Here is a 26,928-nt window from a genome sequence, read left to right on the forward strand (position 1 = left end):
AAATGTTCCCTCTGATGACCTGTATTCTTTTCTCTTACTGTAACAATGTTGTTTCTTTCCAACACAGAAGTGTTCATGCAAAAGTGCCAAGATTCTCCATGCAGATTAAAGTAGGTTTACAAATTAAGGAAAGGCTGGTATGGAACAAAAGGAAAATTAAATTATCCCAGCAATTTTGTACTTACTTGTAATCAAAGTCCTGTATTTGGCAGGTGTTATTTAGGATACACACTCGGTGAGGCCTATGAGAATTTTCCTTGTGTGAAGACTGCAGGAGTTAGCTTTAGTAAATCGCGCTATTCTAAATATAGTGGCCAGTAAGCAATAGGTGGGTTCTCTTGGGAAAAAATGGGAAGAAAACTTGGTGAGAGCTTGATCCTCTGTGATGTCACCTTTCACAGTTGAGTGACTGACAAACAAAAAAGAAAAAAAAAAGGTGAACTAAATCACGGTGAAGATGAATGCATTCTTTTGTGGAACAGAATGAAATCCATTGATGGTGCTCCCTCCCATTAGATCTGATACAGCTGATGTACAATAGATCGATTTCTGAAAATAACAGTAAACCTGTAGGCCATCCAATAAGACAGTGACTTTACAAGTTTTTCATTGTAAACTCTACGATAGTTTCATGCCTTTAATCTGTGTCACTGCAGACAGTGTATTGTTGAATCCAATAGTTTGAATCCCACTAATGACTCTGTTTTCCACAAGCAGATGGTGAACAGAAGCCTTTGATTTCTATTATGTATCTTTGAGTGAAAAATATCTTTGAAAAAAAAAAGTGTAACAAACAATTATTTTTATTAAATTAATAAAACAGATAAACCTATCAAAGCATGTTCTCATTTAATTTCTTTGGTCTTGTTTCCCTTTGCACTTGATGATCTTTGATTTATACTATCTCACGTATCTCAGAACACATTCATCAGGTAGTTTGTTGCCTCAGGTAGCTGATGTCGTACAAAAGTGCCTTGTAGCAACTAAGAGCTTTGGGGTTGCAGTAGTCTTTATAACTGCATCCACGTGGTACCACAGTCTGATTGGGACCTCATGGTGCAGCGCTTGGGGTACTACTTACTGGTTGCTTTTAGGGTAGCACCTAACAGAAGATCTTTCCAAGCTCTGAAAAATACAATCCCTGCCTTGAGGAGCTGACACCCTGTGAACAACAAGCAGGCAAAGGTTTAGAGAACATGGACTGGGACAAGGAGAGGTGACTTGTTGACACCTGAAGGCATTCAGTTTGCAGTAAGCAGTTGGCAGGAGTGGGGTCTGTAAAAGGAAGGTGGACATAAAGTGTGCTGGGGTTTGGCAGGTGACCTGCTGGAGACTGCATCCAGCATCGACGTGGCATGTGGGAAGTAGCACAACTGAGTGGGAGCGGGGAGCTGGCGGATGGCTGCAGCCCAGAGCAGCACTTCAGCAGAGGCACGGAGGGCATGGAAAGCTGGAGGTGCCTGAAAACCAGCCGGTGGCAAAGCTACATGAGGAGACCCATAAATGTGAGTGTCACGGGCTGAGTGGCTGTGGCAGCAGCCAGAGAGCAGAACCAGGCAGTGAGCGAGGGGAAGAGCGGTGTAACGAGGCTGGTGGGACGAGGAAGATCAGGGGCTGGTGCAGGCTTTCCTGTGTGTCAGAGCAGCATGGGGAGAGGATGAAGCCTTGAAGCAGAGCAGTGCTTTGGTAGAGCCTGGAGGTCTTCAGCAGCAGTGGTTGGACTCTTGGTTTGGCCCATTTCCTGAGGCAGGGGAGAGAGGAGAGGCGACGTGTAAACCTGCCCTCCGCGTGTAAACCTGCCCTCCGTGCTGCCTGCCGCTAGCGGCTTAGGCAGGCGTGGGTCTCTGCAAACCCACCTGGGGAAGGTGCCTTGCTGCTCCTGACCAGCACTGCCAAACACACCGTCTGAAAGGCTGGCTTTCCAGAGCAAGGTGGCGACAGCGGGGTCGCGTCCGAGGGGCAGCAGCGGGGGGCAGCGGCGAGGGGCCGGCCCGGGCACGGCGAGGCGGGGGCTCGGTTCCGGGGACGGGGTCCCCGGGCCCTGCCGGGGGAGCCGGGCGCTGCCAGCCCCGGTGCGTGGGGCGCGGTGCGGTGGCAGCGGGGCCCCGGCGACAGCCCCGACGGGCCTTCCCCGGCGCCCGGCTGCCAGTCTCTGGGCACACCGCTCTGCCCGTGGATCAGTGCGGGGCCGCTGCGTGGGAGACCGCTGTAGGGGAGGGGAGAGCGAGGGACAGGCTCAGGTGCGAGGCGGAGCCTGAGCATTTTATGAATGGGCTCATATGACGTCAGTGGAGGCGGGAAGAGAGGCCCCGTCTTTCACCAATCCTGCGAGAGCCCAAGGCGGAAAGGCCAATCGGAGCACGGCCTCCGGGTGACGGCCATCCTCGCCAGCCAATGGCTGTAAGAGAGCCGTGCCGACCACGTGGGGCGCCGGCCGCAAGTAGTACGGGGGCGTGTGGCTGCTCGCTCCCGGTCCCCCTCCTTTCCGGCGCGGCGGGAGCGTGGCGGGGCCGCGCGGCCCAGGGGCGGGCGGGGCTGGCGGTGTTGCCGGGTTACGCGGTGGCTGAGCGGCCCCTCAGCCAATGGCGGCGGAGCGGGGGCGGGCGCCGTGACGGCTGCGGGTCGGCGGTGGCCGGGAGGGCTCAGTTCGGCCGCGGCCGCCTCCGCAGCATGGTGGCTCCTGCAGCGCTCCCGGCCGCCGGCCTCCTCTACTGGGTGGGCGCGCTGGGCGCCCTCTACGCGGCGGCGCTGGCCTCCTACCGCCTGCTGGCCGGCCTCCGCGTCTGGGTGCTGGGCAGCGGCGCCGCCGCCGTGGGGCCGGCGCTGGGCCCCTGGGCAGGTGAGTGCCCGTCCCGGCCGGCCGCCCCCGCGGCGGCCCTGCGTCCCCACCTGTCCCACCGGGGCTGGGCTTTCGTGGGGCGCCACGGGCCCGGTGGGGAGCGGGGCGGGCCGCGCCCCTCTCGGGGCGAGCGGGCGGTGGGTCGTATCCCTTGGGGGAACGGGTCCGGCCTGGCGCGGCGGCCGGGGGCGGCAGCCGGCTCCGCGGGCGGGGCGGTCTGGGGCAGCGGCTGAGGGGCCGCCGGGCGCCGCCGCTCGCAGGGCCGGGCGTGCCCCCGCGGAACCGCGCTCAGGCTTCCGCGGAGCGTGTGGGGCTGGGGGGTGCCGGCCGGAGCGGGTCCCGCGGGAGACGCTGTTTGCGGGGACTTGTGCGCGGCCGGTCGCGCAGCGGGGGTCGGGGCCCGCTCCTCTCCCGCCTGGGCCGCGGTGCCGGTTCTCAGCGCGGCTGGTCCGTGCTCCCCGCCCCCCCCCCCCCCCTCCCCTTCCCCCGTGCCGGGGCAGGCAGGCGGCTCCGCGCGCGCCGGCCTCGCGCCTCATCGCTGACGTCACGCCAGCCCCGCCGCCCCCGGAGCAGCGGGCTCTTCCCCCCGCCGGCCCCGCTCCCTGCGCGGGGGAGGGCAGAACGCCGGGGCTACCGGCGGCCCCGTGCCCGGCCGCGGCGGCAGGGGCAGGAGAGGGGCCGCCCCGCCGGCTCGGCAGCGGCCGGCGGCGCGTCCCGGGGCCCCGCTCCGCGCCCGGACGGCGTCCGCTGCAAGCCACGGGGAACCGCTCCGGAGAGCCGGGGCGGGGGGGCCGGGAACCGGCGCGCCGAGGGGCGCTTGCGCGAAACTTGCGGCAGCCCCGCCGCTGCGGCGGGCGGGCCCCTCCGGCGCCCTGGGACGCGGCTGCCCGCAGCCCCGGGCCCTGCGGGCAGGGCCGCCCCCGGGGAGGGGTGAGGGGGCCGCGTCCGCAGCGCCGAGCGGTCCCGCAGGCACGGGCGCGCTGTGGCAGCGCGGCGGGGGCGGTACCGGGCACTGCCGGTGCTGCGCTCCGCTGCCCTTCGCAGCTCCCCGAGTCCTGGCCCGAGCAAGCACGCCGGGGAGAGACCGTTTCTTCCATTTCGGTCTGACTCCGCTACCGTGGCTTTTAAAGTAAGGATGGGGAACTGGAAAGAGCTCCTCTGCCCACATTAACAGCTCAGGGCAAGAGAATTTTCAAACCCGTTCCTGCCGAAGGTAGCAGGAAGGGGAGGTCCCACCTCCGGTTGGGAGCTGATAAGGTGGGCCATAAAAAAAAATTGCAAACTCTTTAGAGCTTGGAGTTGGAGATGGTAGTTTAAAAGGCTGAAAAAGGTGCTTTCTTCCCTCGAGGGGAGCAGGAGGGCATCGAGTGCTTAGGCTCTGGAGCTGCTCCGAGGTAGCTGGCCTGTAGGTACAGCACAGCAGCCCCATGGCAAACTGGTAGGTTGCAGGGCTCGTGAATGTGGTTCCCCATAACCTCTGTAACATCCAACGCAGAACTTCTGTGTGAACACGTGGTCGGGTAACTGAATGTCTGCTTGTGCAAGGCATCAGTAAATCAGCAATGCTGGTTAAGGCAGCCTGCGTAATCCCTGAGCACGTTGTCGGTACTGCATGCGCAGGTTGAAATACAGCAGCAGTACTTTGGACAAGTTATAGCATTGCATACAAATGGTTAAGGCCCATGTTTTCCTTCCAACTGGAGAAATAGTACAACTTCTAAAGACACAGTTGGCACAGAAGACTCAAAGCCTCTTTGGCTTTCTAATGTTGGTTTTGAGTATATTACTGCATTGTCAGTTGCCTGCTGACCTGTGGTGCATCACAGAAATCTTGGTGGCCACTTTAGCTTGTTCTTCATTGTTTCAGGTGTGGAAGTTTGCTTATCAGCTGGAACCACAAACTGTAGACAACAGATCTTTGCTCAGTCATATCCCCAAACATCCTGTGAACAGAGCTTTGCAATGCCAGTGTCCTCTGTCACTGTTTCGTAGAAGTCCAGGCAGCAGCAGGCCATTGTATGTGGCCAATGGCTGCTCACAAAAATTACTCTTTCTCTATGCCATGATTGTGATCTCCAAGGCATGGAGGAACAGGAGTGTTGGCAGTACAGCTCAATTTCTTGTTTATTGCTCCTGCTCTGAAGTGGGAACACTGCTGCAACATCAAGGAGGATGAAGAAAGATGATGATGATGATGGTGCTTGTTTACTTGGACCTGAGTTCTTGGGTCTCTCTGTAGAAAGATGTGTGGCCATTGTCAGCAAGCTGTCATATGTCCTTGGCGTGCTACTGGTGCAGGCGAGATGCTGCTTTGCTGGGGCAGCTGCTGTAGTCTCCAGCTGGAAGAAGGAGATGTTTTCTTAGAGTAAGCAGTGGGGTGGTTTGCTGGCACCAGCAACAGGCTGGGGAGGCTCTCTTGTTTTCCCTCCTCCTGGAAAGGAGGATGAAGGCACAGCTGCAGGTATGTTGGGTCACCTTGAGAATTAGTGAATTACTAAGTCATGCTGTAGGAAGAAGTGCATTTCCTCTTCTAGTCTTTTATAAGACAATGGGTTGATGTGAATTAGCTGCTGCGATTACTGTGACAATGCATTCTTTCTATTAAACAACTAGGAAGCAACTTTACAAAAACTAGAAAGCCCTTACAGGGTTTTTTGCAAGGGTTCCCTGCTGCCCTTTAACTCTTCTGCATGCCTGAAATGGAGTTGCACATTCTTTCCTTGTTTTCTTAGTGGATTTTTGGTTGCTTATATGCAATTGCTTCCTTCTATATTCAGTCTAATTTGCTGGTATTTAGAAGGAAGGGATGTGAGGAGGAGGAACTAAGTGAACTGGTAATGTACTCTGAGAAATTTAGGTTTGCATGACTTTAAATAGCAGCTGTTTTGACAAAAAAGTTAATTTTTCTATGGTTGCTCTTATGTGTGAAGGTCTGTATGCAGCGTTTCTCTCCCCATAACTCACATCTGGCTTGGTTTTCGCTACTGCACAGTGATAGAGGTTGGGTGGATGTTTTTTCAGTGTGGGATTTCTGAGTGCATCTTGAGAGAGAATAGCGTGAGAACTCCTGTGTTGAGTGCTCCGGTACCTTTAACGTGCCTCAGATTGGTAACAGAAGACAAGAAGAACTGTTCCCTTGCTTGGAAAACAGTTTAGCTAAATAAACCACAGGCTCAACATGAGCAGAGTGCCAGGGAGTAATTCTGAAATCTCCAAGAATACAGCAAAGATGTGGCTGCTCCCCTGCCTCCCTCTAGACAGGCGGATCTGTTGGCAGTGCTGGTAGTTGTGATCCATAATGGTATTTCCTTAGGCTGGATGAGGGTGTCCTATTCTTCTCCCATTGGTGGTGGTGGCAGACAGCCACTTTGCTTCTCAGCCATTGACAGTTGGGTGTATTCTGGAGTGCAGTGTCTGAAGCAGGGAACCGTCTGCTGCTCTTATAGCTTCTGTTTGGAGAGTTGCCGTGTCTCCTATTTTAGGAAGCCGCCTCTTTTTCTCGGAAACATGAAATCGTTTTTCTGCCCCATCTCTTCAGTAAGTTGCTGAAATGAAGTCAAAATCCTGTGGTAATTCAGACGGGGAGGGACCTCAGGAGGCCTCTAGTCCACCCCCCTGCTCAGAGCAGGGCTGCCTGTGGGATCAGACCAGTTCAGTATATTGAAATAATTAAGGTTGTATGTTCAAAATACACTGGCACTACAAGTTGGAGTGATCTGATGCTCTAAAACTTGTAACATCTTGGTCTTGTCAGATACTTTTAACTTTTCTTTCTTTCTTCCTCGTTCAAAATTGCAAATATTTTAATAAGAAACATATATATATTCCCCCTGCCCCCCCAGTGTGCTGAAATTGAAGGGAGGTGGTCACTGGAAACAAGAGTTTATTTGGGCTGTGTAATTGGCCATATGACACTCAAAGAAAAGTCTTGTTTTCTTTCAGGTCTCACAGTGGCTTAGAAAAGCATCCACTTCTTCCCCCAGTGCCCTTGATAAAGGCATGGCTGAATAATTGTACGTTTAGTGACTACAGAATCTGATAGCAGTGATGCTTTTCTCATGTGGTGAATACAGCTGTACAGTTGTATTGGGGCCAACAAATGTTTGTGAAGATGAACTTGCCTTAATTAAGCTTCATGGAGTTTATTCACTAACATGCAAAAATAACTTAATGTGGGCAATTTGCTCTAGACTTCTTAAAAAAGAATCCAAGAGGTCGTTGATCAGGATGGTGCTTTTGACTGCCTCTTAACTTTCTGTAATGTGCTTTTAGACAAAACCCTCTTATTCAGTCTTAAACCATTCTTTTCTTGTGTAGATGTTTAACAATAGTTCTTTCACCAGCTGCAAAGCTGGGTGAATGCTCTCTGCCTGTTCTTGTTGGCTTTTTGCTTAACATGAGCTGCATTTGACTGTGCATAGTCCAGCATCTAAAAATAGCAATTTGTATACCAGAGCTACTAAGGGAGGCATGAAAAATATATGTAACTGGGTACACCAGCAGTGGAGTAGATACTTATTTGTGTATTTACAGTCAGATCTTTTAAAAACTAAGACTATGTGGGGTGGTTCCCAAACCCTTACCGTCTAGGAATTTGGGGTAATAACAAGCCCTAAAGCAGATCTTAATGATAATCTTACTAATTAATAAGATGTGATGCTTATGTGAAGAGGAAGAAGTGACAAGCTGGATTTTGTGCTTGTTAATGGTTTGAGTTAGTTTCCCACTATAAGATTATGCTTCCTGTGGTTCCTGGAAACAGCATCTTAAAAACCAGACCCTGATCCTTATGAAGATCTTGGGACAGCCCTAATGAAGTAAGTCAGATGATAAATGATTTTAATGACAATTTAAGAACTCCATACAAAGGACATTCACTTTAGTGCTGACCAGGTGATAACTGAGCAGCTTTCACAAGCGCCATCTTTCAACTCCTTAGCATCAAGCAAAATAGTTGTTACCTGAAAGATTTTTGTTTTCTGCAAACAGATTTTCAATCCCTCTTGCACAAATAAGTGCAGTTGTGCTTCGAGTGTTTGGCAATGTGCATTGATAGCTGACAGACCATGTCACAAATCACTGTTGCAGATTAAAACAGCCAACCTAGCGCAGTGTGTGGTGCAAGTATCGTTAGTGGGGAAACAAAGGGAGTTTCAACCCCTTCTAGCACTGCTCTCTCTGCAGATTGTGAGAGGAGAGGCTCTGCACAGCTCTGTTTTCCCTGTGTCTGAGTGCCTGGGTGGTGTGTGCAGAGCTTTGGGGAGAGCTTTTGGTTCTCTCTTATTCTTGAGCAGTATCGCTTATTCAGGCCTTCATCATTTGCAGCGCTTTGGATCAGTGGCAAGGGTTTTCTGTGCTTGTTCTTGATTCTGGGTGCTACACAAACACTATCCATGCATGAAATAAAGTATGCTGTTCATCAACCCCAAAAGTAACGTTAAGAAGATGTGAAAGTATGTCAGCTTGCTTATAACCCTTGATCGTGGTGGCCCATGTCGAGCTTGCAGCCTGAACTTGGAGCATGTATTGTTTTCTTGTGTGGCTGTTTGCAAAGTGCTTTTGAAGGGTGACAGCATTGAAATGTGGCTCTGGGAACGTTCTGGTGCAACTGTCCTAAACCTGTCTGAACTTCCCAGAAGCGCCGTGCTCCAGCGTGTGTGGCTTTTCCCATTTACCATGTAATGTTTCCCAGTACCCGTCCTAAATTTTAAAATTTTTTTTAAAAAGCTGTCTCCCTTTAGTCCTTTATCCTACTCTTAGCTTGTGATTTAGAAGATTTGTCAGTGTCTCCATCCAGCTCGCTTTTTGTTGGACTAAACTGCTGCTGCTCTTCCAGAGCAGTCCAGGTGAGGTGGGATCTCTGGCCTTGTTGCTCTAGGCTCAGCAGCTCACCTTGCATGGTACTTCAGTGGGCTGCAACTCCTCTTTGAGACCTTGCAGTTCTTAGTGAGCCAGGGAAGTTCTCTAGTACATAGGCTACTGCTACTGATGTATCCTAAAATCATTTAGGCTTCCTGGACAATGTGAGTGAACCATACTCTACTGTGTTCTACAACTTCTACAACTGTAGGAAAAAAAAAAAAAGCATTGTAGAAATGTGTCTTTCTGCTTCTTGATTGCTTCTTTTAGGTGTTTTCCGTTGTACATGATGTTACTGACTTTAAAATGTCTGCTCAGCAGGATTGCTCAATACCTGTTGCATTAAGTTCTCCTTGCACTCTCTGGTCAGAAGAAGAGAGGCAGAGCAAATGGTTAGAGCCCACAAGTCCAGAGTCCCATCTCCAGTTCTGCTGCATCCCTGCTGATGGGCTTGGCTTGTGTCAGTACCTGTTGAGGCTGAATGTGTACGTGTGAGAACCACCAACCTCAGCATCAACCAGGCTGTTAATCTTCAGGTCTAGAGTTTGATTTGGTGTGAATGCTTCCTTTCTCCTGTTTGTGGGTTTTTTTGAGATGCTTTTCATTTTTCAAGTGAAATTCTGGGTGGAAGTGTTAGTAACACAGAGCTCTAATGTCAATGGTGAATTTGAATCAGGATATGAACGCGCTTTGCCATGTTTAACTGCAGGAACAGAGATGTCTGAAGGAGAGTTAAATGCCTTAGTATGGTCTTTCCACCTCCCCCCAGAAAAAGCTAATGGTGAGTGGAGGACAGGTGCTGTCTGCTTTAAGGTGGAAGGAATACACTTCTCTGATAAACAGTCTGAGAAGGAAATGCTTGAAAATTTAGTAGCCTAGCAGATGGATAGCTGTGTTACTTTAGGCTAGCTCTTTCACTCATCCTTCTGTGTATTTTAAAGTAGGAATAATTGTAATGCAAATTGTTACTTAACATTCTTGAATAAATTCTCTAGTTTTATCTAAAGTATCTTGCTCCAGTTCCTTTGTGTTGCTCTTTTGGCCAGTGTACTTCCCTCCTCTTCGGGAAGGTTATCTGTGAAGTGCCCTGGTGAAAGACCTTGTGTAGCAGTGAGGAGTACAAAAGTGTCTCCAGCAAAGAAGTCCAACTGGAACTGTGACAGGTGTTAAGAGCCAGTTGGCTAAATGCCTTCCTATGTAAGGAACAAGTGAGCTAGCCCGAGGGTGTGAGGGCAGAGCTCAGTGGGCTTTGGGGAACACTGCAGTAGTTTACCACCTGGGAATTAGTTTTTTGGTAGGTGGGTGAAACATATTGTTGGTCTTGTCAATATTTTCATTCGTAATCCATAGGGTTGGGATAACCATCTCTGCTACAGAAGGGATGATAGTAAGAAAATATCTTTCCTAATTATTCTAACAGGAATGCCACATGTGATTCTTTAGGCTTGCATATGACCACAAATGTGGGATAAGCAGTGTAGCTAGTGGGTAAAACATCTCATGTTGTGTTGGGCTTGCATAGTTTAATCACTTGCTTAATTAGATTTAGAGTTGCTGCTTGTAACTTCAGATGACTTCTGTTGCTCACTTATTGATAGGCGTTAGGAAACCTAGTTTCCTAGAGTAAAGCAAAACACTTTTCAGACCGAGTACGTTAATATCTGAAAATGCTAGTATTTGGGCTATTTGACTTCCTTCCCCTGCAGTACATTTAATTGTGCAAAAGGATTCTATCTTAAATCTGCTATTTTTTTGACTCCTGGTTATTTAACCTTAATGTAGGTGGGTTTTTTTTTCCCCAAATCTGTGCCAACTTCCCATATTCCTGCAGCTGGAAGACTAGAGCAGTACAGCATCACCCACTGGGTGAGTCATTAGCAGAGCTGAAATCCTGATCCACAATATAAACTTCTCCAGCTAACACTGGAAAAGAGCTATATGCAAAATTTCCTGCTGAGCTTTTAATTTACTTCCCTGCCCTCAGCAACAGTTGTTGACACCTAAAATCCTGGGGTTTGGTTGTAGGTTTGGAAAGAAACCTCTTGTGCTTGCGTAGCAGTTCTTAAAACTGCAGATGGAGATGTCCAGAAGCTGAGCCTCAGGGAAAATGTTCTTGTCCCTTTGTTTCTTGTAGTACTTTTTCCATTTTGTGTCACCTTCCCTGCTGCTTTCTCTTCTGATGGTTTTCTTGTGTTTCTCTTGTGATGCAGTTGCTTGTCCCAAAGAGGGTGGGAGACAGCTGTGTGGCTCAGGTTGAGGCATGTCTGTGTATGTGCAGTACTTGCTGTTAAGTTGACTCTATAGGATTTAGTTTTGGTTGCTTGGTTTTGTTTTTTTTTCTTCTGTTCTTATTACCTGCTTACTATTTTTTCCTCTTAAGTAATCATGAGCCATGGAGGTGGCCTCCTAGGAGAGGGTGTACTACATCAGTCATGCCAGTACCAGAGGGGCACCTGCACTTCTTTTTGAGGAACTCTATACTGACTGGATAAGGAAGAGCAGGGGCGAAGAGCTCTGCTCTAGGGACGTTAACCACAAAGATTTTCTGAAGGGTTTTCATGTATGCTAGAGGACTAGCCCTGAAGCAGAAAGGGAGAACAGCTGTAGAGAGGGGGAATGGGAAGTGTGGGATAAGCTCAGTGGGGCAAAGGTTTTTGTAGTTGAGGGGAGGAAACTGTTGTGCAGAGACTAGAGAGTCTGGTCTCCTTCCAAAGTATCCTACTTTTAGATGCAGAGGTTTGTGGAGCTGTGCAATTGTGTGTGTAGGTATGGAAAGCAGAAGGGAGAAAATTATCTACAGTGTGACTACTGCAATCCAACCAATGCTTGCTTATGTTATGCTTGCACGCTGTTCTTCTCCGTATTGTACTTCACCACTGAATCCTTGTTCCAACAAGTCCCTGTTTCACGTTCCTTCTCTGTGCCCAGCCAGTCTGTTCCTCCAAAACTCTTCCCTTCTATCTCTTCTGAAGCCTCTGGTTGACCTGTTCCCATGGGCTTTGGCTCCTATGCTTCCTGCCCCACAATTCTTACCCTGCCAGCAAAAGCGCTTGATCTCTGAACTTGGTTTTCACTACTAGTTTTTACAAATATTTTTTTCTTGAACAGGTGTATATGCCCTGTACTCCTGGTGTCTGAGAGCCATCCGCCACAGGAACTTTCCAGAGTGTGGCTGAGTAGAGGGGGTTCAGCTTAGCTCAGGAGTCAGATCTCTAACAGGAGAGGGAAGAAGCAACGAGGAGAAGGATAGGGCAGTGAAGGATCAACTCACGGCTGGAAGAAGCTGCTACCCTGTCAATGGTTGAACAAAGGATTAGAAGCAGGGTGTCTGAGGGCTTGTTCCTGCCCTCGGATGTCCTGCATGTCCAACCTAGTGTTTGTCTGGTGTGGCAGAAAGGGATGTGTGTTCTGATCGACCTAACAGTTTTGTTTAAAGGCAAGTTATCTGTCCTGATAAAAACTCTTTGGTCTCTCTTTTTTCTTTTTTCCTGGTAGTCCCAATTCGGTCTTCAGATTCATGTTGCAACTTTAGGGGCTCCACAGCTTAGTGTTGGTTTCTAGATTCTGATCCAAGACCCTCCTTTTGCTGAACTGGTTCTTCACCTTTCCTGTTTTTTTGCCAATTATAGTTGTGGTCTGAGCATTCATGTTCCTTTGCACTGCAGTAAGTTTACTACCTCTCTCACATGTCAGTTTATAAATGAGATACCACTGGTCACAAGAAGACAGAGTGTGTGGTTTTACATTGTGGCTTTCTGATCTAATTGGTGTGGAGGAGGGAAGAAGGTAGATGGAGAGCTCTTCTGCTTTTTCCTTCCTTGTGCTGGCAGTAGTGTTTGTAGTCTTGTGCAGTGATCTGGTTTAAGGAGTCTGCCCTGCAGAAAATGGGTTGCTTTTGGCTATTTATGCTCCCTAGATGGTTTTGCTGTGGGTCAAATGAGTTCCAGTGCTGGTGCAACAGAAGAAACTCAGTAGTGTCCTGAAACTGTATTTTGAGGGTACAGTTAAACCCAGTAGTCAGCTTGAGTTGCTCCAAGACCAGACTGCTGCCAAAACTGCTGCCAAAGAATTGCTTCTGCTCTAGTCACTGGCTGTGAGCTCACTGCCTCCCCATATGCTGCTTCTAGTTGATGCATGTAGATGGTGGAGTGAGGTCTGCTTGCTAGCATGGCTGGCAACTAACTATGCAAGAAAGATCAGCTTCAGGGTTAGCTGGTGAGCTTACCAATTTGCCTGAAAAGCAATTGGTGAACAGATGCCGAGGAAGCAGGCAGGAATGGATGGTTGGGTGACATCCTGCAGCTACGCTGATTTAAGCTGAGCCTAAAACTGCAGGAGAAGCCTGTTGTCAGTTCTGTTGCATGGCTGCATCTTGGTGGGCTATTCCAAAGTCTTGTTTAGCTCAACTCCATGTGGGTCAAGGTGGGTGGCATATATGCAATCCTTTTGTAGGTATGTGGAGAGGCTTGTTTGTGAGTTGCAGAGTACAGTTTGGGAGGTCCTTGCTAACAAGTTTTAACAAGCTCCTTTCCTTTTCAAAGACTAGGATAATGGTCTTGTATTGATTTGCTAGTTAGGGAATTAACTTTAAGAAATAGAATGCTTTGCCACTGCTTACACAGCAGTTTTAGTACTCTGTTCTTTCTGTGGCCTTATCCTTGGAGACAGACCAGTTGTATTTGGCTATATTTAAAACTAATTCTGGTAACCAAAATCTTACTGTTTTACAGAGTTTCAAAAAGGGGGTGGGGGGGAAGCTTTGGATTTAAATTGTCTCTATAAACTAACATAGAATTTGTCTCCTTGCAGTTTGCTTTTTTTGATGTATTGCTTCTAAGAATATGTCTGATTTTATAGATACATGCTGTTTTAAAATAGCGTTTACTGTAGAAGTTGGTTTATATTCAGTTTGAAAGCCTTATTTTGGGGAGAATTAGTAGTATGATGTGCATCTAGGCAGGGGATGTTGATCATAACTTTTAATGGTCAGTCCTGTCCTGCCTATATTCTTACTAGCTGTGGATTTTCTGCAGTTTGAAGTTTTGCCCTTATTTCTAAATCTTGGAGCAGGGACCATGTTTCTAAACAAACTTGATCATCTCCCCCCCCGTAAGGTGTATTAGTAGCTTTGATGCAAGCTACTTCCTCTAGCCACAACGGCTGTGTTTAGCATGAATAATGCTCCTAAATTCGGTAGTGCATTAGGTTGCTGGTGAGGTGGCTGCTCTGCCTCTGTCAGTGACCTGACCAGACCGCGCGGTGCCCCAGCCAGCCCGTACTCAGAGTGGGAGAGCAGTATTTTTGGTGAGGTGGCACTGGCTGGCTGACCATGTTGTAAGAAAGGTTTACAGGACCTGAAAGAGAGCAGCAGTGTGGCTGGAACATTTTGCAGGGGTGGTGGAGTTTTGTGTTATTTTGAGGGGTCTCTCTAGAGAAAGGCTAGAAGGACCTGAGGATAATAAGGCTGTTCTAGCAGGCTGGTTTTGGTTAGCAGGCTAAAGGTACCATGATCAGTCTATGCAGAGGTGTAAGACCAACCTCCTTTGCTCTTCCTAGTGTCTGACTTGTGAAGGAAGGTATTCTCTTGGATGAGAGAGAGAAGTCTGATAGCAAGCCCCCAGTCCCACTCAAGAGAGAGGGGTGGGGGAGCACAACTCTTCTGTTGTCGGTTCTTCTAGTGGAAGCTGTAAAAACCTTTCTAAATGAAAAAGGCCTTGAGAAGCTGGGATAGGAGAGCTGCAAGGATGGGATGTCAAAAAGGGAGGGAAGAAGCAAATGGAAAAAGGGGGATTGGGTAGGAGGTTCATAAAGTCAAGCAGGGAGCCAGAGGGGTGAAACCTATTGTGGGTGCTGTGTTCCATGCAGTTGCTAGGTCCTGTTCTCCCTTTATAGCACTAGATCCCTGGACAAAGGGTGTTTCTGGAAATTCCTCTGAACGTCCTTTTCTCTGAGCCCTGGCTGGTCAGCTGGATTGGGATGAACTGGAGCCCTCTCACTGCTTGCTTGCGTGGCGGACTCCAAATGAAAGGGGCATTGGGGAGATTGCAGTGATGACCCTTGAAGGAGGTTGTGGTGGATCTTAATGGGGGTGTTGCGTACTTGGTGTAAGCATCCATGGAAATCTCCCATCTTGCCAGGAGCGGGGTGCGTGCTGGGGGCATGGTGAGTACTGCTGTGTTTGTGCCAGGGGCTCCCGCACGGAGCCAGGGTTCAGCGGGACCTGAAATACCCGTATGGGGTGAAGGCTGGCCTGGGGGTCCCCCCTCGGCCGGGGGTGTGTGCCCCGCTGCCTTGGCTGTGGGACAGGGGGCACACAGGGCTGCTGGCCACGAGGGTGACTCTGGAAGCCTGGACTCTGAAGCCGGACACGAGGGAGGGGCCTCTGGAAGCCGGCTGGGAGGCTCGTGGGGCGGCGAGGGGTGCAGGGAGCTCCCAGCGCTGCGGCGAGGTGCCGGTAGCCCCGGGCTGGCCCTGCGGGGGACCGTGCTCGCTGGACGTGCCGGCCGCAGGCCTGGAACGGGGCTGCGGCGCCCCCGTGACGCGCGGTGTCCTGTCAGTGCTGATCCCGCTGCGTGCCGGGGCCTGGGCGTGAGGGCCGGAGGTGCTCCCCGCACCGGCTGGACCCGCGGCCCCGGGCAGAGTTCTGTGCCGAGCTGCCGGTCCCCGCGGCCGCCCCTGCCGCGCAGGGCCACGTGGGTGCCGCGCGCGGGGAAGCGGCTGCCCGGCGCGCCCCGAGCCGGCGGTGGCTGTGCCCGCGTGCCGCCCCGCCGCGGCGCCGCAGCGCCCCCTGCCGGCCCCACCCGGCCACCGCGGCGGGCAGGGGAGGGAGGGCGCGGGCGTGGGGCGCCGGCGATCGGAGCCGGAGCCGCCGCGCCTCCCGGAGCCGGCCTCGCTCCCCGCTGGCTCCGGTGGGCGGCGGCGGGGGAAGCCTGCCCCGCTCCCCGCGGGCGCAGGCCGCTGCCGCCCCCGCGAAGGGTCAACGCCGCCTCACCTCAGCCGCGCCGGGCGGGAGGAGGCGGAGGCGTGCCGTCACTGCGGCGTCTCCCGCGCCCGTTACCTAACCGGTGACATAACGCGCTCCCTCCGCTCCGCGTAGGAAACGCTCGGGGCCAGCGCTGGGGCCGGACGGCGGGCCCTTTGAGCCCGGCCGGGGGGCCATCAGCTGCCTCCCCCCGGACGCCCGTTATTCCCGAGGTGCGGGGCGCCCCGGCTCCCGGCCCCCCCGCCGCGGGGGGCGACGGAGGTCTCCTCCCGAGGGAAGTGCCGGTCAGGGCTCGCAGCGAGCCGTGCAGGCTGTGATTCGGCGGCAGGGCCGGGCCCGGGGGGCCGGGGCCACCGGCCGCCGCCAGCGCGGTGCCCAAAGGCGCTGCCGCTGCCTCCCCGCGCTGCCCGGGAGCGGAACGGGCGGCCGATCTGCTGTAGCTGGAAGATTCACGGAGGCTTGATGTGAGCCTCCTTTCCATAGGAAAATCTGGGGAGTTCTCCACCGGGGAAAACACTGCAACTTTTCAGGGGCCTGGAGGGAAATAGAGGAGGCATCAGTGGCCCTTTCTTTATTTAGAAACGGTAAGGGAAAGGCATCGTTGCCTGAGCTTTCCCTTCAGTCTGTAATGCAAATAACTATTGCAAAACAGTGCTGGTGCATATGAAACAGTCGAGGCTTTCTAAATCACTTTAATGTAAGAGTCTCCCTAATGCTTGATGGTAGTTTATCGAGGGCATTTCTCCTGAGACAGCTGTTACCTTCCAGATTGATTAACTCGGGTGTGTTAACATCATGTGTCTGCTCCCTGCCCCGGTGGATAGAAATACTTAATTAAAGCAAAGGTAATTAAGAGCGTGGAATGGAAGGGACCTGTGGAACAATAATTACCGAATATTCTCATTTTAGCTAGAACAATATATGTTTTAGGGCCAAAAAATATAGAATGGTCTCCAGATCTGATGGGTTTCTAGCACTCCATCGTTGTCGCTCAGCTCTAAGCGACCCCGTTTTTATGAATGGCAGGTTTTGCTCAATCAGAGACTAGTCTGGTAAGGTCTGTGGGCTAGAGGGTGCTGCTGAGCACCTGAGTAATCTTCCTGGCAATGCGGAGAAGAAAGACTTTTTCGAAAGGTGTGGTTTGAGCTTGTTTAAGCTTCTGTTCGAGAGCTGCAGTGCACAAGAGATAATCAGATGACTTCTAATTTAAATAAAATCGCGCTCGTGTATCAGTTTCTAGTGCACAGGCTACAGTGTAAAATGTGGACTTGAAATACCACGGAGCAGGGCACGCTCATTGTAGGCAGGGTATCTTCTGAAGATGTTTAATGGCTTTTGGGCAACTTTAGGCTTTGTCTTTTTTTTTTTTTTATGAACTATTTGAATAGTTTGCTCCTCCTCATAATTAGGTAACTTCCAAAGACTCTAGAAATTCATATTCTTCTTGTGCTACTTCTCTACATTTTTAAGAGTTGCCTTTATAACATCTGGGCTGTTGAATAAAGACTTGCCAGCTACTTCAGCTTTTATCTGTGCTTGTCTTCGTGTCTTTTTAACAACACATCATCTATTAAATACACTCCTAAACCCATCTTTGTGCACGAGAAGCTATTTCCAGTACAACTGAGAGGGCTCTGCTTTTAACAGAAATAATGGTCTTATTTGGAATGAGAGGTTACAAAACATTTAGAACCATTCCTAGCATGGCATAAACATGCTTACTGGCTTCTCGTGGATCTTGGAGTGCATGCAATTGTGCTTGTATCTGTGAGAGGGGGAACACCCTGAGGCGTATTTTCTTCTCTCCCCAGAAGTGGTTTGAGCAAGATTGCACAGATACTTCATTTCAAACTAGTGAGAGGGAAGGGGGGAAGAGCAATATTGATGATGTTTTGTATCTTGGGTAGCAACAGGCAGCTTAAACTGTCTAGTCCACCTTCTTTTGTACCTGGGGAACTGAAGATTTGGATGATCTGAAATTTTGGATCTTTCTGTTTGGTGGGAATAAAGCATAACCTTTTACTAGAAGATACGATAATATCACTAAACAAGAAGATACCACTTCTCGCTTAATGTGTACTACTTTAAGAAGCTAAGGTAATTAGTCTGCTAAACCCTTCTATTTTATTGCCTAATTAAAGTGCTGGAGACTTTCACCTGTAGCAGGCACATTAGTTTCAGTCTACATTTATCCTAGACAAGCTGCACGCAGATGTAATAAGGATATGATAGATCAAGCAGCTCACTTAAAATTGTGTATGTCCTGCAGTCCCATTGTTCTGCAGCCTCATGTGAGGAGCAATGGGCTGGGGAATAGGAGCAGCTCTGTCAGGCTCTTATGACACTGGTGAATGTTTCTCGCCTCCATGTCTAAGACGACAGATCTTACGTTGCTGCCCTGTTCTTTGTCTCAGTGAAAATCACCATGACTATGGGAACTGGCCTGGTGTCTTGGCTTGTCGTCGGTCCTGTAGCGCAGGAGTGCAGCAGACATACTCTTGCTTCTTGCTGTATATACATAAAGAGCCTGAGCTTGCTTTTCACAGTTGTTATTCTCCTGCCACCTTCATGAAATCTTGTGAAATCCCCTGTGTGACACTCCATGTACTGCTGTTTTGGGGCTTCAGGTATGGAAGTCTTTGTGCTTCAACTTCTCTATTCTTGAGCAGGTTATGCAGTTTGGACATGAGTCTTGTTGCCACTTCAGCTGTTCTGGAGAATTTTTATTTTCATACCTATGTGTCCCTAGAGCAAATGCTAACTTCTCAGTGTACAGCTTGTTTTAATGTTGCTTCTAGCTAAAATGAATAAAATATCACTGGGTGTCTTCCTGCCTCAGTCTGTTCTACTTCTGAGCAGTCAGGATCTCTCTAAGAGAGTTTAATTCCCTGTTCTGTATATAGCTTCTGAATGAAATCTCTCCAAGTCTCGCTGCTTTGCTGCTGGATTCCTTTTTCCTCAGATAGCCTGTGGATGTTACAAATTCTACCTACATTGGCTTCCCCATGCTTTTGTTGGAGGAGGAGGAGGAAGTAAATATATTGTCTGGGTGGTAGGGAGGCAGAACGTGACTGCTCCAAAAGAGTAGTGAAGAGTTGTCAAGCTCTTCTACTTCTTTCTTGTGTGGTACATGATACAATGAGAACTCATGAAGAGGGGAGAAGATCTTGGAAATATCCTAAAACAAAGCAAATGCTTTTGCTGTGCTCAGGTCCATCTTTACACCTGCACTTTCCCAATCTGTTATGCACTGTAGCAGCTGAGGTGTAAAACTTGAAACAACTCTTAATGCTACTCATGCTAACTACAGGTTGTGCAGACCGGCTGTGAAGTAAGACGTGAATTGACTCATGCCCAAGTTGTTTTATGGCTGCTTAAAAAAAATAAAATCTAAGCCTGGAACATAATCAAGATGTTAATGTAGAGTTAAATAGGTTATGACAGCAAAAGTTTGGAAATTATAACAACTCACATTTGACTTGAGTTTTGTTGTTTTACATACATGATACATACAGGGGAATTCCTCCTGAGCCCTAAATGCTGGCCATGACTGATAAATGGATGGTCTGAAATAGTAGGTAAGAGCTGCTATATATACCCTGCGTGCATTAAGCAAAAGAATCAAACTGCATAGCCGCAGATTGGACTCATGGGTTTATTAATATATTGTGTCCATGACCACATATTCAAAACAGAGAGTGTATTTTTTTTTATGGCCCTTGAATGTTTTCTTCCCTCACAGGCTCCTGGAGGTCAGAAGTCAAACAAAAGTAGTTTCTTGAGTAGCTCTGATTTTTGGGGAGGGGGCAGGTGGAATTTGAGATTATAAGGGGTCAGTGGAAAACTTATCAGTAAGCTTGAATATGTTACATATGAGGTCCACATGGCTAGTGCAAAATCCACAGATTCAAAGGACTGAAAAATCCCTACTCTATTTTAAAAATCTTAAAAAGCCCTAGCATTTCTGGATCTCTTCTCATTTTTAGAATTTTTAGCTCTTGAAACAGTCATGTAGCAGAAACGTGGTTTAACATTTGTCAGACAGACACAAGAACTTCTAAAAAGATCTCCAAGAATGGAAATAGTTTTGGGAAGGATTAGATGCTGTATTAGCTTCGTGGGGTTTTCAAAGTCTTCACAGAACTTCAGCAAGGAAACCAAGCTGCTTCATATTCCAATAGAAAATCAAGAGGCCAGGAAATCAATGTACAGTGTTGTGTAACTTTCTTGTCAAATACACCTGCCCTGCACTGTATTTGCCAGTGGATGTATATATGCACTTTTTCTCTTCATGTGTAAAATCTGACTTTCTTGGAAGATACAACTTCAAAAAAGGTGACTTCTGTGTTAATATGCTGGTGCAGAGAACAGGAAGGGACAATGCAGGGTTATTAGGTATCTTGTAACACGTTTTAAAATGGCTTGGGCTCTTAAATGAAAGGTTCTGGGAGAGCCCTTGCAGCTATTGCATCACTTGCTAAAAATAGCATCTTTACTGCATAAGGCAGCCTGTCTGCAGTGTGGATAGGCTTGAGAAATTAGTGCTTTTGTGAATGATGTTCAGTCATTTTTGCTTCTTGGCTAAGCAGGCTTTTAGTCTAAATTTTGAGGCAGAATAAAGTAAAAGATTTTATCTTCTGTCTCTGGGGTAGGGTGAGTTTGAAAAACAGCAGTGTCCACAGTTCCGTCTGCAGCATGATTTTAAAGATATATTTTTAAGCTTACTGAAATTACAATTTAAAGACACTGATAAATAATGTTCTTACATTGTAATTGTCTGGGGAAGGGAATAAAAATTTTTGCTTTGTGCTGCATGAGGTAGTCTGCTAGTCTCATCAATAACTTAAAATTTAGGAGTGTGGGTTTTTTTTAAATTGCAGTTACACAATGCAGACAAAATATAACACTAATCAAAATTCATATTAAAACCCACAAAACGCAGATTCTTTCCCTTGAAAATAGAAGGTATGTTCCACAGCGGTTTTTCCCCCCTTCTCTTATTCTGAAATCTTAGTGAAGATGTACCAGCAAGGGAGTGTGTTTGTATTCCAGTGCTGTTGCTGAACCAGACAGGTCTGCAGCACAGCATTTTATTTTTAGACTCTAGGTTGCCATTTTTATCCTGTAGAAAATATTCATCAGTGTCTGGATGACAGGCCATCAGTTTTTATAAATGTGTCAGACCACGTTTTTTCCACCTCTCTCTCTCCTTCTCCTTTTATGTCCTGCTGTATACATTTCTTTTTTGGGGGAAAGAGAGGGGAGAACGAGGGTGCGGGTTTTAATTCATGCATTAGATTTTTCAATTCACAGATCTTTAGCGTCACACGGTTCATTCATCTTCTGTACTCGGCTGCTTATGCAGCTTTGCTTATTGTCTGCAGTGGGTGAACTGTTCTGGTACGTGGAGCTGAAGACATGGGAAGGGGCAAAAACGGGTTTGCTGCTGGACTGGTTGCCTGGGTTGCCCACTCACTCTGCTCACCCCCAAAATACCCTGATGTGGCCGTGCTGTTGAGAAATAGTTTCATGTATGGTTTCAGGGTACTTGTCAGGTATAAAATTACTTCCTGGAGAAGCTGCTGAAGATCTCTCTGCAATACATTCATGTAGGTCAGCTGACTTCTAAAAATAGAATTGGGGAGATCTCTTCTGGTGTAGGATATTGAGAAGTGGCTTAGTGCATGGCAGTAGGGGCTCGAAGCAATGTGGCTTTAGGATGCTGAGGCAGTAACTCTCACTAAGCGTGACTCTGTAGCACAAATTTCATGACAGGATTGCCCCACATATTACAGTTGCTTCCTAGGGTGCTGGACTTCTGAATCTCTGTAGTGCAGCTACCCTGGATGTGTGTAGAAATCCTGAGGCTTTCATAAAGAGTTTGTAATTCATAAAGGACTCCTTGAGTCCTTGAAGAGCCATCTAGGTTGACGGGGAACTTGGCTGTGGACTGCTATCACCAGGGCAGTTGGTGCTGCTGCTGGCCCCTTCCTTTTCCCCCGATCTTCCCGTGGAGGTCTTGCTGTAGCAGTGACAGGAGCTTGCTTTTGAGTGACTCTTACCTGCTTTTGTTTTTTTGGGGAAGAATTGTTGCTTGTGGGAAATAGCAACCAGGAGCAGCTTGCTGCTGGAGCTGAGTTAGCTCACGGCTAGAGGGGGACCTACCTAGGAAGGGGATGAGTTGGATAATTGTGTAGGTGCTACTGAGGTTTACCAAAATGATGGGAGACATAGCATCTCAAATGTTAAGAGGACTGAAATAAACAAGTAACAATGGTGCAAATACTCTTATCGGCAGTTGAAGGTCTGAGTCAACTCTGTCCTGATTGGTTTTGATTTATTTATAACTTTAAAAACTTGAAGTCATGGGAGCACTAGTACCCGAGACAGCTTGTTGGGGCAGGGCCAAACTTAAGTGTTATGGTAAGTAATGGTAGGTATTCACAAATGTAAGAGCAATAAAATGGTTAGGATGGTTGATTACTGATACTTTTTGAGTTAGGATTGGAGATTCAGTATGCTTAGACTGTATATAAATGTGTTAAGCCTTCTGTAAGGGTGGTGGGGAACGGATTGGATTTTGATCTTACTTGGAAGAGGCACTGTAGACTGAGACCTTCCTAAGGAGGGTTCTCGGGTACAACTGTGTACCTTTTGTGTATGGGAGTAGAATACACTGAGCATGTGCTGTGACTTAACTAGTAACCTCCCTAAATGTGTATGATTAAGAAGTAACTTATTAAAGATAGGCTTTATCAGTCCTATTTCTGCTGCATGAGATAATGTAATGCTATGCTTTTTTTCATGGTTAAAACTTGTTTTTCCTTCTACACAAATTGGTAGGTGTCCTGACTTACAACATTCCTTCCTGTTGGAGTGAGTCCACAGGAGGGCCACGAAGATGATCAGAGGCCTGGAGCACCTCTCCTATGAAGACAAGTTGAGAGAGTTGGGGTTGTTCAGCCTGAATAAGAGAAGGCCCCTGGGAGACCTTACAGCAGCCTTCCAGTACCTAAAGGGGGCTGACAAGAAAACCGGAGAGGGACTTTTTACAAGGGCATGTAGCAATAGAACAAGGGGTAACGGCTTTATGCTGAAAGAGGGTAGATTTAGATTAGATATTGGGAAGAAATTTTTTACCGTGAGGGTGGCAAGACACTGGAACAGGTTGCCCAGAGCAGCTGTGGATGCCCCATCCCTGGAAGTGTTTGAGGCCAGGCTGGATGGGGCTTTGGGCAACCTGGTCTAGTGGAAGGTGTCCCTGTCCGTGGCAGGGAGGTTGGAACAAGGTGATCTTTATGGTCCCTTCCAACCTAAACCATTCTATGATTCCTAAAAATGAAACTTTTTCTTTTTTGTGTGTTAGGGTTTGTAAACCCTAGAAAAGTGGCCTTGTGGAAAAAAAGTACAATGGCAAGTGGTATTCCAGAAGAAATTCAGTAACCCATGTGTTCCATTTTTTTTGATCTGTCTTGTGATGAGTTTGAAAGCATCTTGTAAATAAGAGGTTAAGGATTGGAGGCTGGACCTAAAATGGTTTATTGTCATGAAGGGTAGCGATATCCAGGTTGGACAGATGTTACAGGAGAAAGCAGGTGAGGCAGAAACCATGCTAGTGACTGGGTGAAGTGAGCACAGGCCTGGCATGGCTGGTCTGAGCCAACGTGAAAAGGCTTATTCACACGAGGCAGCTCCTGTGCAGCCTCAGTGTGCCTTTGGCAGGAGGCCAAAGACAGTGGCCAAGTTCATCCATGCAGACCTAGGTTAGCTAGTAAGCCTTATTCTGTCAAAAAAACCCCAAACTGAAATGCTGAGGAGCACAATGTAGGTACATGATTCCAATATAGCCAGCCTGCACCTAGCTGGGGTGTTGGTACCAACGTGGCAGTGACTAGGGTGAACTCGTCTCCTGCTTGAGACTATCTACTTTCTTTCCCAGGGGCTGTGCTCTGCCAAGGGGGTTTGTTGCTTGGGTGCAGTGCTGGATGAATGCACGAGTCCAAAGCATTCTTCAGCTCTCCAGGAGTCTGAAAGGCTCCATGTGGAGGCACCCAGTGGCTCTGTGGGAGATGAGTTGGGTCTGGATTGGCTTATCCCCTGAAAGCTGGCAGACCGCACTGTGTGAGAGTATACCTTGAGAGTATCTGCAGCTCTGTTGCTTCTCATAGACCATCTACCTGTCTTTCCCAGAGAATGCTTTATCTTGAGCACAGTTATCCTTGTTGCAGACTTAGATGCTGCAAATGTTTATTATCTTCGGCACAAGACCAGGTACTGATGAGGGTGGTGAAGAAAAGTCCAAGCGGTTCTGTGGTTTGGGGTTCATTGGAGCTGGAAGTTAAGAAAAATCAGTTTCTACGGTGTCAGTTTTCTTAGTCTTTCTGTGCTTCCCAGTTTGCCTATTTTTTGTGTATTGTTGATGCACTGAAATTCTACTCTGTAACTTGCTGTGAAATGAAGATTTTAATTCTGGGGATAGGGAAGGAGCATGATTTTTCTAATAAATGGAATATATTTAGAACATTTTGGTATTTTAAATGTACTTAATTTTTTTAATTCATTTGCTCTCTGCAAAACTGTAGTCCAGTTTCTGATAGAGGCTCCCGTCAAAAAGGGTTGCCTGAATGTCTAATCTTATAAATTTTGTTATATCTGTTAGATTTAGAGAAAGTTAAGCAAAGTGATCAGCATCACTGCTTATCATGATCTGGGGATGGTGGAGAAAGCGCCAAATCCCAAACTAGCAGATCAATTTCAAAAAGAACAGGAGGAGATAATACTGTTCTATGCAAGGTGTAGTTCAGCTGTGTGGCTTCCTGTTACAGTTGAAGATGCTAAAGGTTTACATGGATTAAAAAAAAATACTGTAAAATATATTGGTATCTTTTTCTCCTGTGAATTTGTCTACAATCACCAGCTGTAGTCCACCAAACCACATAGCTGCAAACTGGACATGGGAGGAGTATTCTGGAGAGGTATTACAACGTGCTTGCTGCCTTCTTGAATTCTCCCCTCAGTACCTATTAGTGACCACTGCCAGAGACCCAAGTCTTGGGTTAGCTGGATCTCTGTTCTGAGTTGGAAGGTCTAATCTTGTGATAAAAATGTTACCCTATGAGAACTTGTCTACACTATGGGGTTTTTTTGCCCTTCACTCCCTATATAGGTGGATACGTGCAAATGGAGGGAACAGGTGAATGATGACAGGACTTTTTTATTATGTTACGTTTGGTTTTCTCCTAATGACCTGCTATATCAGAATGTACTGTGCACGTGCTGAATGATGCATTATGCTTGAAATGCACCCAAACCTTTATTTAAAGATTCCTTCAAGTCTGTGTTTTCTGTAATTCTAAATAGTTCATGCCCTAGTCATGGAGCTCTGAAAGGTCAACCCATGTTTCAAAGGTGTAGAGAAAAGGTTTTATTTAGCATTGTGTTCTGGGGTCTCTTGACATGTGCAGCAAAAAATTAGGGAATTTCATGCCCACAGTCTGATTTTTAAAAAGCTGTTGCTTCTTTTCATGCCCCAAAACTTTTTGGAAATTGGTGTCCTCACTGTGAACATGAAGGTATTCAAGTAAGATGATTTGAGTTACTGCCAGCACAATATGGGGTTCCAGAAGGAACCCCTTCCTGGTTCAGATCCTCTTCATGAAACCAGAATCTCTGTTCTTTTAGGACCACTGTTGTATTTGTCTCTCATATCCCTAGCTGTAACTAGCCTCTCCTTCATGAAGAGATGAGCAGAGACACTCTGAAAGTGTGTTGAGATGGGGAGTGGGGGCGGGGGGGGGAAGGTAATTTTTCTGATGCCCTCTGACAACCTGAAGAAAGCTAGAATCATGCAGTTAGTAATATATATATGTAAAACAATCAACAAATTAGGCTTATTTTGTTTCCCATTTTCCTTCTGATGCTTTAAATGGCTAGTAATAAAGAGATTCTTGTTGCAAGTTTGTAGTTCTGTTTCCAGAGTTATGTCTGTCTTGTCCTGCACTGCTGTCTTGCATCTCAGAGCTCCTCCAGCAAATTAGGTTCCTCATCCTTACTGTGCTCTTCTGAGTCAGAAACAATTTTTTTTTCTTCTTCGAGAGATCGTAGTTTCTGGGCTTAATTGTGACCAACTTGTATTTTCTTCCCAATGTTAAACCAAGCCAGGGGTCCTCAAACTTTTTAAGCAGGGGGCCGGCGCGGATGCAGTGGCAGGCAGCCATCTGCGGCTGCTTGGTTCCCCCCCGGCGGGGGGTGTGTGTGTCTGTAAATACCGGGGGCGGGATTGAGGACCCTGGGGGGCCCGTGGGCCATAGTTTGAGGACCCCTGAACTAAGCTTTTCCTTTTCTGTTGGTTACGCTACATGGGCTTATGATGAGCAAACAAAACCCTTTTAGAACTCATCTCCCAGAACAGGTAACTCTTAATCATTTTAGCAGCCTCTTTTTTTTTTTTTTCCAGCTGTTGCCATTTAAATGACTTAATGTATTATTGCTTTCTATTACTATGGGAAGCACCTCAGTGGATGCAGTCAGGTTATATAAGTTGTCTTTATAGCTGCATTGGAATGGCAGTTTATAGTCCATTTTATATTCAGCCACTGCACCCCAGATACCTTTCTTCCATTGCTTACGATGGTCACCTCAACTCTAAACAAAGTTAGTCTCCAGTGCGTGTCTTGACATCTTGTACCGCCATGTCACCAGGTAATATCTGGCAATACTATTTTTTTATTACTCTGATCTATAAACCCATCTAATTCTTTGTGGTGTTATGCTGTGAGCCTTTTCACTAGCTGGGTTATCTGTGAAATTCATGAAGCATTCCCTTCTTTGTGTGGTGGTCACCAGTAACAGTGCTGAACAGGATTTGTGCTGAGATCAGTCCCTGAGAAGTGTAACTAGTAATTTGGTTTTATCTTGATAAAGTTCCTTTTTCTTGGCGTGAACCATTGTAGGTGCCTTCCCAGGTAGCTTCTGTCAGTATTCTGAGATTCTTATGTTTGGTCCCAGTCAGCTTGAGTCACAGTTTCTTATGGTCATCATATAAAATGATTTCCTTTTGTTTCATAGATTTGGACCATTATTTTTGTCTAAATTGATCACACTTAAGTTTGGCATAGTTTGCCTTTTGACTGAAAATGGATCTAGTGCTGCATTTTATCCCAGTCGCCACTTTTCTTCTATACTTGTGATTATTCTGACACCTTGCATAGCTTTGACTTGAAATGAGTATGTCCATAGCTTGCCAAGA

The 26,928-nt window shown here is 47.7% G+C and overlaps 1 protein-coding gene across 1 annotated transcript in view; it reads left to right on the plus strand.

Moving 5' to 3' along the window:
• The first annotated feature begins 2,379 nt into the window (after positions 1-2,379).
• HSD17B12 (hydroxysteroid 17-beta dehydrogenase 12) overlaps positions 2,380-26,928 on the plus strand; it is an 88,990-nt gene continuing 64,441 nt past the window's right edge. Inside the window, exon 1 of the mRNA XM_080394246.1 lies at positions 2,380-2,839. Within this exon, the coding sequence (XP_080250372.1) occupies positions 2,395-2,839 (445 nt within the window). The 5' untranslated portion in view covers positions 2,380-2,394. The remainder of the gene's footprint in view (positions 2,840-26,928) is intronic.

The sequence above is a fragment of the Falco punctatus genome, assembly GCF_963210335.1.
Source record: "Falco punctatus genome assembly, chromosome: 7".
NCBI classification, from domain to species: Eukaryota; Metazoa; Chordata; class Aves; order Falconiformes; family Falconidae; genus Falco; species Falco punctatus.